Consider the following 12068-nt stretch of genomic DNA (forward strand, 5'->3'; position numbering starts at 1 on the left):
AGAAGAATGCGTGGAGATCTCATTGAAACCTACCAAATGTTGAAAGGACTAGATAGGGTGGATGCACATATGTTTCCTGTGGTGGGGGTATCCAGAACCAGAGGGCACACCCTCAGAATTAAGGAGGGACCTTTTCAAACAGAGGAAAGGGGGATTTTTTTTATTTTAGCCAAAGAGTGATGAATCTGAGGAATGCTCTGGCACAGACTATGGTGAGGCCAAGTCCATGGTTTGATCATTTCCTGATTGGTCAGGGCATCAAAGGATGTGGAGACGAGGCAGGTGTATGCGGTTGAGTGGAATCTGGGATCAGCCATATTGGAATGGTGGAGCAGATTTGATGGACTGAATGGCTCCTATGTCTTATGGTCTTGTGTCCCAGTGCACCCCACAGCCAATAAAACAAATATGAAGTAATCAAGATTTGTAATTGCAAGAAGCCGAATAATATAGCAACACCCCACAAGGTGGGTGATAATAATCAGAAAATCTGTTGGTTGAAGAATAAATGCAGGGTACTACAGGAACATTCCTGCCCTTGAAAACAACAATGGTATGAGATCTTGAAGAGGCAGAGTGCATCCAAGTTTAACGTCCATTTTGGAAGAATACATCTGACTCTGCGGTACTCCTTTCGCATGAGACAAGGACTATGTGTTCATGCTTCTGTAAAGATTCTTAATCACAAAATCATCTGAGTATAGGATGAAACTGCACCCACCAAACTGCCTCTAACACTAATTGTGGTAAGATGTACTGTATATGCCATGATATGATCACTTATAATATGGGCTTAATAAATAACTGGCATGAATATACAACTGAAATAAATTTTCCATTCTGAAAAGACAAGCTTATTCAATTAGCTAGCGATCCTTTGTACAGAACACTTGCTTAAATCTGTAATTTGGATATCATGTATGAATATGCATGTGAAATAAACAGGAAAAGAATTGTCAAATTAACTGCTTCCAGCACAAATCTGCTCAAAGCAAATACTATTTCCTCTCTCCCAGTACCAGATTTTAACTCATCAATATATTTCCTTGTGTGTTTCGATGTCTCCCTGAAGGTTACTACAAACACATTTAGACATATTCAGAGAGATAGTATATACACTCAGATTTGTACTCTATATGGAGGAAATGTGTATTAATGTTTCATTTGCATTGAAGAACAGGTTTCTGCATATATGGTAGCCTCTGAACTGAATTTGTTGACAGCATAATTTGAATACTTAAGACATAAGTGAGGCATTTGTTCACTTCCTTTACTACTTGCAGAAACAGTAGCACATCAGAAGATGAGCAAACAGAATATTTTCCTGAGAGAAGCCCTTGATCATGGCAGAACCTCAAACAATCTTACAGGGTCACAAGGGTGAACAGAACAAGACTTGAGAAACCTTTTTGAAAATCTCAGGCAGTGAGAAATACCCTTCCCCCAGCTTTGATGTTTGTCAAAAGTTTCCAGTGTTGGTGAATGCTTTAAACTTTGATTTTTGGATGAAGTGATCATTGACAAGGCCATCATTTTACTATCCATTCCCAAGTACTCTTGATCTTAAGAGGCACTGAAGAGACAAGCTTGTTTGACACTTAAAACACATAAAAATGAAAAATTAAGCAAATAAACATGGTTAACCCATTAAATGAATGATTTAAAATATTTTAATGCAAATACAATTGCAAAAATACTCTAAAAATTGTAGCTTATTCTTTTCTGCCTATTGTTATTCTTCTTTTTCTTCGCTCTATTCTTACAATTACCATTCTTTTGGATCAGAAATACATCGGAAATAAGTGTAAATATCCACAAAGTGGCATCATTCTGGTTAATTTCAGCACTATGCTGCTGTCAGATTCACTAAGGTCCACCACTGTTAGCTTTCCCTTTATTTGCACATCTTCTAAATGGTTTAAAAAAACTGTGAATATTGTAAGTTTCTGTTATATCACATGATACTGATTTATTACTAATGAACCACATCCATACATGTATCCTGATCATGTTGTAGTGCCTCTTCGGGCAAATGGAAGGGCTCTGTTTTGTTATGAAAAGAAATCATCAAAGTCATCTTCATCATTTTGCACTTCTGAAGTTTTAGGATGAAGAATTGCTTCAATATCAGATGCACTGTCATCAGATTCACCCCAAAAAGCTGTACAAATAAAAATAAAACAAGAATCAGTCTTTCCTATCATTTTAGACATGTGACTAAATTTTATGTATAGTGTTTTATCTTTGTTCTATGATTTTATTGCTTTTCTAGGTTCCAGAATAAACCAAGATAGCTGCTAATAATGAAAATATAGTGTCCATGAAAGCAAGCTCAGAGTTTATTTTTTGAGCATTTGCAAGCCACAAGGAATAGCTATATTAAATTAGATTTAAGAACTTTAATGTTAAAATTTATTGTGCTATTTAGCAGCTAAAATGCACAAAACAAGTCAACATTAACATGCCAAAAACTCCAGTGACATCAGCAACTGCACATTTGCAATTCATTATTCATTATTCAGGAAATGCTAGTTCTACAATGAAAGAGCATTAGAACAATACTTGCAAATCAGTTTAGCTTCTCATTCAACTTATCATCTTCGGAGTATGTTCTGGTTGAAAATTTTAATTTCAGAATCAATTCTGTGTGCTGCATTTCATCAAAAGAATTGACAGTAATTTTGATCTTTTCAAGAAAAGCTGAAAGAACTTCAATCGAGATATAGGGCAATAATTTTGTTTTAATTATTTTTATTAAATGTTCTCATTACAAGGAAGCATGCTGTCAAAATCGAAAATTATTCAATGATTGAGCTATAGAGTTTATGTATTATATTTTTTTAAAAATTTGCTTTCAAAATAGGATCTCAAGGGAAGAGCTGTTTTGTGAGCCCCAACAGATTTTTAAAGTCAACAGACTTATTTTGACTTGCATGTGCACATGGATTTATTGCTTTCTTAAAAAAATCCTGCATCACAATGTTTTGCACAGCTCACTTTGTTTCTCTAAATATTAGGCCAGCAATTTCTGTGAGAGTATTACTATCTGTTGTGGTCTGCTGCAATGGCATTGATGGTAGCAGCAGCTTCCAAGCAGAAAAGAAGTCAAACCCACTGCATTTAAGAAATGAAGCATCCTCTCTCCTATGCTTTCTGTGAATAGGCTACAGCTTGACCTTATGGATAAAACCTTAGAAGTGCAAGTTTAGATGCATTTTCATATACTTGAATGCAACTCTGTGAAATCCAACTAAGGTCTACTGCAATAAAAACACCTCAATGAAGATTGTCCTGACAGCCCTTGGCAATGACAGGATACAGCAAGCGTGTAGCATTAAACCAAAATGATACACACGCAATTTATCTTAAATGTCAATACCTTGTCACTGCTTATTAAGTAGATGGATGTGGAATACGAGTGTACGTTTTTTATAAAACAATGATGTCAAAATGGTTGTTGTAATGCATGTAGTGGGTACTGCTTGCCGAGGATGGGAAGGAGGTCTGGCCCTTGCAGATGTAGCACACAGGCCCACTGGTGTGTGGACACACCCTGGTGCTCATGAACCAGATTCCCAGCTATGGGTAAATAGCCCCACTGCCTTGTGGGCAGCCTTGGAAGAGACGAGGGCAACGGAAGTAACCCCGGACAGCATATTCAGAGTGGAGCTTCTAAGGCAGTTGTATGGCTTTGAACATCCTTCCAGCAGCTACTGCAGCCAAGTTGGTGCCTAATGTATTGCTTCATAAGCTTTCCTTTGGACTACACTGGTGAGGTTAGGAGGGGGATATTGATGACAGGACAGCTCAGAATCTTTATACCTTCCTCCCAGGCTTGTGATGATAATCATCACCACCCATTGTCCTTCGAAACAGATGGATGCCAACCAATTGATTTACATATTGAGTAACAGATACCAGGAGTGTGTTACAGACTACAATATATAGAGACAGCAATTTAAGAGACATAGAGAGTTTATAGAATCATAATTACCTAACCAGAGTTCATGATCTGGAATTTATATAGATTTTGTGTTTTAATAATAAAATAAGTTAGCTGAAGTGAATTCAAATAAAATGAAGGGTTAAGGTAGCTCATTTACACATTGATATATATACAAAAGTCTGTTAACCTGGAATCTAATCAATGAATTTGGAAGTTTCAGATATAGGGGTAATAGATAAACAAAAGCAGTTCAGTTATTTGGATACAGGATGAAAGATATGAGAATAAGTAAGCTGCAAACTGCAATGTAATTAAACAGTTCAATTGATTTCTTTACGTTGGATACCTGAGAGTGAGTCTTGAGATGGAATCAAATTCAAAGTTTGAGTTGTGGATATAAAATGTATCAGGTTGTTTAGATAATTTACATTTATATTCAAAGTAATGTATATGTATTGAATTTTAGACTGGAATCCAATTTTATATTTTATTCTCTTCCAGAGTATCTATTCCTAGGATTCCCTTAAAATGTTTTTTGCAAATTTGTTTTGTAAAGTTATGAAAGTGATTAGAAGCATCCCCAGGGATTTCAGTTCTTTGTCCACACCTGTTGGTATGCAGATAGGGACACAAGAATTTATAAATGATACCAAAATAAGAGAATATACATTTACATTACTATAAAGTGATGTTGTTAAAAAGAGAGAATGTGATCACAGGTGCAATTATATGTTGGAGACCAAGTTTTGTTAAAATATTACTGACAGTAATTGTGGTCTGAATAGAAGTAGACTCAGTACACTGGATAAAATGTGGGGCCAAAAGAACATTAAAGGCAATGCTTTAGATTGATATTGCTGGGGAAAACATAACAGAGTAGGTTTTTTTTCCCCAAGAGGCATGGAACATAAAAGCCAAGTAGTAAAGATGAAGCTACATAACAGTATTTGATTATGGTATTGTTCTGCACTTCATGAAAGTAATTAAAACCCTGGGATGGTAAAGTCATAATTCACCAGGATGCTGATATGAGGAACAATGAAAATAAAGTTGAAAAACTTAGCCCTTTTGTTAAAATAATAAATATTATTATTGTTTGAAATTCAGAAACAATGAAACAATAGAGGTAATCGACATCTAGTGAGTGAACAGACAAAAATAAGAAACCATAGAATAGTAAATGGTGAAGATTTGGAAAGAAAAATTTATTACTGTCAAATAACATAAAGCAGTGCAAGTCATTTCCAGAATAAATGATGAGGTGGTATCTAAGGAACTATTCAAGGCTGAATAGGATGGATGGACCGATGGATAAAGGAAAAGGTGTTGATAGAATATTGACACAGGAAATTATGATTTGAACCATTTGCTCAAGAGGAGGGTAAACACTAAAATGGAATCGTAACAATGAAGTTGGAACTTCTATGTAAAACTCATCCACGTTTTCGAAATTGCAAAGAATTGGATGATTTACTTTCTGGTGCACATCCAAACTCAATCAGAAGCTTCAATGCTTCACGTAGATATTTTCAGCAACTATATGGCTTCTCAAATGTGTAAGATTTTCATTCTTCAATTCAAATCAGATCTTCATCCTCTGGACAGAAAAAAACTCAAGTGCAAATTAGACTTCCCTCTAGAGGGCACCACCAATGAGTAGGAACTCAGACCAGTATCTCCCAAGGCAGATGCATTTCCCATTCCAGCATGACTCAAACTGAATAATGCCAATTGTGGTTGTGTATCCAATCTGCATTCATTTGAGGCTGACCAAATTCATTTCATTTAATAATTAAGCATAAGGTGAGTTTTACTGAATGCTGCCTCGCTATCCAAGAATGAATCTTAAAGATTCATCCAGCATGAAGGATAAACATCAGGAAAATAAATTGTATTAAACTTCTGGGCAAATTGATGAGATCATGGATATATATACAGTGGGGAAAGTAGTCAAAGAAATGTGGAATTAGTGAATAAAATAATGGAAGAGGATGGAAGAAAATTCTAAATTATTGTTTTAACAGTAGAAGGGAGATGACATGTTCTTCCCTGCAGTTGTAAACCTAGGACAAATATTATGGAATAATGAGCTGAAATAAAATGGTCAATTAAAAACTAAGGTATTAAAATTAAGTGTTATTGAAGCTACAGTACCTTAAGTCTATTACAAAGTGATCAATTCCAGAATATGTGACAATATTTACAATTCCAAATCACTGGTGATTTATGAAAGTTAGGAAGTGCCTCAAAATTTATTGGAATTTATTAAGGATCTAAGATAAAATTGTGTGGCAATGAGCAATGCGTATTTAATGCAATGCTTGACAAAAATTAAAGGAGAACATAGGATAAGGAGGCTGGTTGGAAATTGAATATTACATTTGTTAAACAATAGAAAGCAAAGGAATGAGCAATCCAAGATAGCCTTCTAATTAGTTAGCAATTTACAACAAACAGCCCAAGGACTGTATCCTAGGATTTCAGTATTTTAATAGTTAGGGTACAGCCAATAAAATATGCAATTCATCTCTAAACCATGGTTGCAGTTCTGGATTTGCAGCTACATAAAAGCTACAATACAAATGAAGTCTGAAATCAACAAAGTGGTGACATTGGCAAAGCTCTGTCCTGGAATGGTATGGGTGAAACTAATGACATTTAGAAGAAACACATTATTTTCAGATATACTTCTGCAAATTTGGTAAAAAAAATTTAGAAAGTAGCTGTGGGATCTTGGACCGAACAATGCAAGCAATGTGTGGTGTGGCAAGACTTGTGGGCCTCCTCCAGCATATCTTCTGGTTCTGTTGGCTCTTAACGCAAACAATGCAATTCATAGTGAAAAATAAGTGAATCTGAATCAAATGCAAATAGTACTGAAAGTGTAAAAGAAAAACAGTAGAAGAAACTGGATCACAAAGAATAGATTTAACATCTAAAAACAAATAAAATTACTGATACAATATAGAGCAATGATTGCAAATTCAAATAAGGTCTTGGAGATTAGAAGACAATAGCAATCAGCAATTGAGACAGAGTATCACTGACATCAAATACAGTACAGAAAAATCCAGGAAGGTCAGGCTTTGAAATAATGTATGTACTACAGAGAAAAATTAGTAAACTAAATCTATTGCTTTTGAATAGTTCTACCCAATATTCCTTATTCATTGCATTAGTAAATAGAAATATGGAAATAAAATAAAGCTAGGATACGGATTGGTAGAACCAAAAACCAAGCTTAAATGTTAACATTCAATGTCTAAACTTCAACATGAACTATTTTGTTGATTTTGTGGCACCTATATAAAAAAGAATTTTGGAATGAGAGCTAGTTTATGGAATGAACTGCCACTCTATGCAGTAAATTCGATTGGGTTGATGAACCAATTCATGATATAACAGGACTGAATCTGTAAAATTCTAAAAGTATAGTCTGACTAAATTTTGAGACATATCCAAGTATAGAGAAGAGTAGAAAATATTGACTGTCCTTTCCAATTCCCAGTACTAATTCACAAACTTACCTTTAGATTTTGCTGGATTAATTCCCTCACGTTTGTTTCTGCACCTATTGGGATTAAATTAGACAGTATTTAATAATTTGAAAATAAAACCCTTTTCACAAAAACTGTGAAGATTCATAGATTTCCTGCATACCAGGAAGCATAGCTTGCTCAATTATTCATAAGCAAGTAAAGTGATATTTTTTCTCCCGCTGCATTCCCTCATAAGACCGAATGAAGCAGGAGGAGAGCATAACACTGGCTGCAAATTCAGTAGCAAGATTATGCGAGCAACTTGGGGAGAAAAATGCAGAACAATAAAGTGTAGGATGGCCAATATTCTCTTTATCCAGGTTTTATTGTAAATACTTTGAACAAAATGAATGTGTTTGAAAATAATTTTTATAAAACCCCAAATAATATATACGGGGGATGATTGATAAGTTTGTGGCCTAAGGTAAGAGTCAATTTTAGAAAACCTAGCACATTTATTTTCCCTACGTTTATACACTTAGTCCAGCGGTCATGGAGCAGACGAATCCCTTCTTTGTAGAAGTCGGCATCTTGGACCTCCAGGAAGTGGTCCACAGCAGGGGTGATTGATAAGTTTGTGGCCTAAGGTAGAGGAGATGAGTTATTAACTTCAAACTTTCTGCATTTTCACTCAATGAGTTGAACTGCACGTGCACGTAATAAGACCTGTATAACTCATCTCCTTCTACCTTAGGCCACAAACTTACCAATCACCTGCTGTGGACCACCCGGAGGTCCAAGATGCTCCCGTTACATGCACGTGCAATTCAACTTCTAGAGTGATAATGCAGAAAGTTTGAAGTTAATAAGTTATCTCCTTCTACCTTAGGCCATGAACTTATCAATCACCCCTGCTGTGGACCACTTCTACAAAGAAGGGATCCGTATGCTCCATGACCGCTGGACTAAGTATGTACATGTAGGAGGGGACTATGTTGAAAAATAAATGTGCTAGTCTTTCAAAAATTGACTCTTTCTACCTTAGGCCACGAACTTATCAATCACCCCTCATACATATATTTGACTTAAGCTGGTGAAATACATAAATCAGCATTGCTGCTCCCTTAATAGCAGACATCATCTTTGACTTGAGATGAGTGCCTCTGTGTATTTCGAAGTTCAAAAGAGCACATTAATCTTTCTAATTATCATGAGAGGATCTCAAGTAGCAAAATTACACCAATCAGGAAATACCAAGAGAATATAGAACATGCTGGAGGTACTCAGCAGGAACAGCAGCGTTTGTGGAGAGAGAAATGAAGTTAATGTTTTTACATCAGTGATTTTTTTTTAGAAGAACTGGAGATGTGAAAAAAAAACAGAAGTGTTTTAACTTGCAAAGATGGAGAGGAGTAGAAAGTAGAAAGGGAATGACTGTGATAGGATGGAGATCAAAATTATCCAGGTGACCAAGTACTGTTGGTGCCATCTCATAGCAGCTAATAAATACTTGTTAATTACAGCTAATCTGTTTGTTGAGAGTAAATTGGGGGAGATGAATCAAACTTCCAACAGTTTCTTTTTGAATATCTAAAGATGATGATTTGCTAGGTTTTAAAAAAAATAGGTGTTTTTGTTATTGAGGTAGTAATCACATGTGCATATAGGCATGCAGATACAGCACACGTTTGATTCTACTTCATTTATATTTAGGATACTAAGATAAAAAGAGGTTGGAGCAATTTGAATAAAGCCTTCTGTTGTTATTATTTGGTATTTTGAGAAATTGCCAAATAATAACAACCAGAAGACTTAATTCTTCCAAATCTGATGTTTAAATGGGGATGGAATATGAAAGCACTTTTTAAAACCTGCTATTTTCCTTCATTGGAAAGCAGAATTTATTTTAAATAACTTTAAATAAAAAGACATAGAGCAATAAAACACAACGGACCTAATAATTCTTGAGGGTTTTCACAAGACATCTATTTTGCATGTGGTTTAGAATAAGATTGTTTAGTCTCCATTAGCATCAATACAACTATGTAAATGAGTGCTTCTGAAGAGCTTTGATCTGACTTGATGATATGCAGGCTGAGATCAGCACTACTGACAACGGTCAATTGTCTGTCGCTATCGCAAACCTTCTGCAACTGTCAAGCAAATTAGATCTGTTTTGATCTATTGTGTGTAATATACACATTGCTTAGATATTTCAATAGTTAATTAGGAAAATGCATAAGAAAACATATATCTTTAGTTCACATTGTTCTCAAAGCCCTTCACTACATCTCACCTCATGCACCTCTGCTTTCACCCCTCTACACGATGTTCCAAGGACAGAGTTTCATTGGTCCTCACCTTCAACCTCACCAGCCTTTGCATTCAATATATAATTCTCCATAATTTCTGTTAACAGCACAGAAATTCCCAGACACAATTTTCCCCGCTTTCCCTTACATCATTTTTCAGGGACTGTTCCCTTTGTGATACCCTGATCTACTCTTCTATTCCCATCAACCACTTCCCCTCTTAAGGCAGTTTCAACACTTCTTCACGTCGTTCCTTCCCACCATCAAAGGATCTAAACAGTTTTTCCAGGCAAAGTAGCAATTCACTTGCTCCTCTTCCAATCGAAAGTACTAACTCAGTGTTCACAATGTGGTCTCCTTTAAATTGAAGAAACCAAATGCAGATTGGGTGATCATTTTGAAGAACAAATGAAATAGAACAAAGGTTGAGCAGCCAGAGGTCATGATCCGCATTGGTACCAATGACATAGATAGGAAGGGTGAGGAGGCCCTATAAAGTGAATTCAGGGAGTTAGGTACTAGTTAAAGGACAGGATATCCAGGGTTATGATCTCAGGATTGTTACATGTGCCACATGCTACTGAGGCTAGAAATAGGAAGATCATACAGTTAACAGGTGGCTATGGAGATGGTACAAGAGGGTTTTTTTGGATCATTGCGAAGGTGGGATCAGTACAGAAGGGACGGTTTTCACCTGGAGGGGGGACTAATATCCTTGCAGGAAAGTTTGTTAGTGTGCAGGGGGTGGGGGGATGTTACACCAGGGTTACAGGAGAATAGGAACCAGAGTGCCATAGCAGATAGTGGAGTGGTTAAGGGGTAAGATGTTGTTAAGCCTACATCTGGGTAGGTCTGTAGTCTAGTGTAGTTTTGAGTCGTTTTACATAGTTCAGTGTAGTTTTTATATTGTTTATGTAGCACCATGGTCCTGAAAAATGTTGTCTCGTTTTTTACTGTGTATTGTACCAGCAGTTATGGTCGAAATGACAATAAAAAGTGACTTGACTTGACTTGATATAAAGTCAGGAATCAAAAGGTTGAGCATGGTGGGACTAATGTTATGAGTTGTTTATTTTCAGTGCAAGGAGTATTGTAGAAAAGGCGGATGAGCTTAGGGCATAGATCAGCACATGGTATTATAACATTGTAGCCATTAATGAGATTTGGATGCGGGAGGGGCAGGACTCAGGTATGTTCCAGGGTTCCATAGTTTTAGATGTGATAGAGCAGGAGGAATAGCATTACTAGTCAGGAAAAATGTCACAGCGGTGCTCACTCAGAACAGGATGGAGAACTTGTCTGCTGAGGCTATACAGGTAGAAATAAAGAATAAGAAAAGCCATGTTAATGGCATTATCTTTTAGACCACCCAACTGTCAGCTGGATTTACAGGAGCAAATTTGTAGGGGGATCGCAGACAGTGTTGCAAGAAATACAAGGTTGTGATAGTAGTTAGTTTTATCTTTCCACATATTGACTGGGACTCCCATACTGTGAAAGGGCTAGATGGAATAGAGTTTGTCAAATATGTTCAGGAAAGTTTCCTTAATCAATACATAGAGGTCCCAATTCGAGAGAGTGTGATACAAGATGTCCTATTAGGGACTGAGACTGGGCAGGAGACAGAAGTTAGTGTAGGAGAACACTTTGTATTTATTGATCATAATGCTATTAGTTTCAAAACAATTATGGAGAAGAATAGGCCTGGTCCTTTGGTTGAGATTCTAAATTGAAAAAGGCCAATGTTGGTGGTATCAGAAAGGATGTAGCAAGTGTAAATTGGGACTGGTTGTTTCTACCAAAGGTGTACTTGATAAGAGGACTTCAAAAGTGAAATTTTGAGTGTGCAGAGTTTGTATATTCTTACGAGGTAAGAAATAGGTAAGGATAACAGGTTTAGAGAACTTAGGGTTTGAGAGATATTGAGGCCTTGATTAAGAACAGGGAGATGCATAGCAGATATAGGCAGGATATGAGGTACTTGAGAAATATGAGAAATGTAAGAGAACACTTAAGAAGGAAATTAGGAAAGCTAAAAGAAGGCATGAGGTTGTCTATGAAGGTTATCAGTCATCCACATCATTATATATCAAGCAGTAGTAAATCAAGTCAACTAGACTTGAAGTATTATCTATAAGATGTTTCATCACTCATCTGAGAGGCTTCAGTTCTGATATACAGTGGGTAGTTTTCTGGCTTATAAACTCTGGGAGTTGTTTAAAGATATAGCAATCACATGAGGTCATTAAGCATCATAGAGGTAATGAGCAGGGCGTTAGTCTTATCTTTGTATGAATGGAGGTGTGAACTGTTGTGGAGATGCTAGAGTAG

The 12068-nt window shown here is 36.3% G+C and overlaps 1 protein-coding gene across 2 annotated transcripts in view; it reads right to left on the bottom strand.

Moving 5' to 3' along the window:
• Positions 1–1678: 1678 nt before the first annotated feature.
• The window catches only part of kiz (kizuna centrosomal protein), a 207746-nt gene continuing 197356 nt past the window's right edge, over positions 1679–12068 (bottom strand). For both annotated transcript variants that reach the window (XM_072265562.1, XM_072265561.1), the window contains exons 13-14: positions 7474–7517; positions 1679–2161 (exon numbers count right to left, since the gene is read on the bottom strand). In XM_072265562.1, the coding sequence (XP_072121663.1) occupies positions 2052–2161; positions 7474–7517 (154 nt within the window). In that variant the 3' untranslated portion in view covers positions 1679–2051. The remainder of the gene's footprint in view (positions 2162–7473; positions 7518–12068) is intronic.

This window comes from Mobula birostris, chromosome 8 (genome assembly GCF_030028105.1).
Source record: "Mobula birostris isolate sMobBir1 chromosome 8, sMobBir1.hap1, whole genome shotgun sequence".
NCBI classification, from domain to species: Eukaryota; Metazoa; Chordata; class Chondrichthyes; order Myliobatiformes; family Myliobatidae; genus Mobula; species Mobula birostris.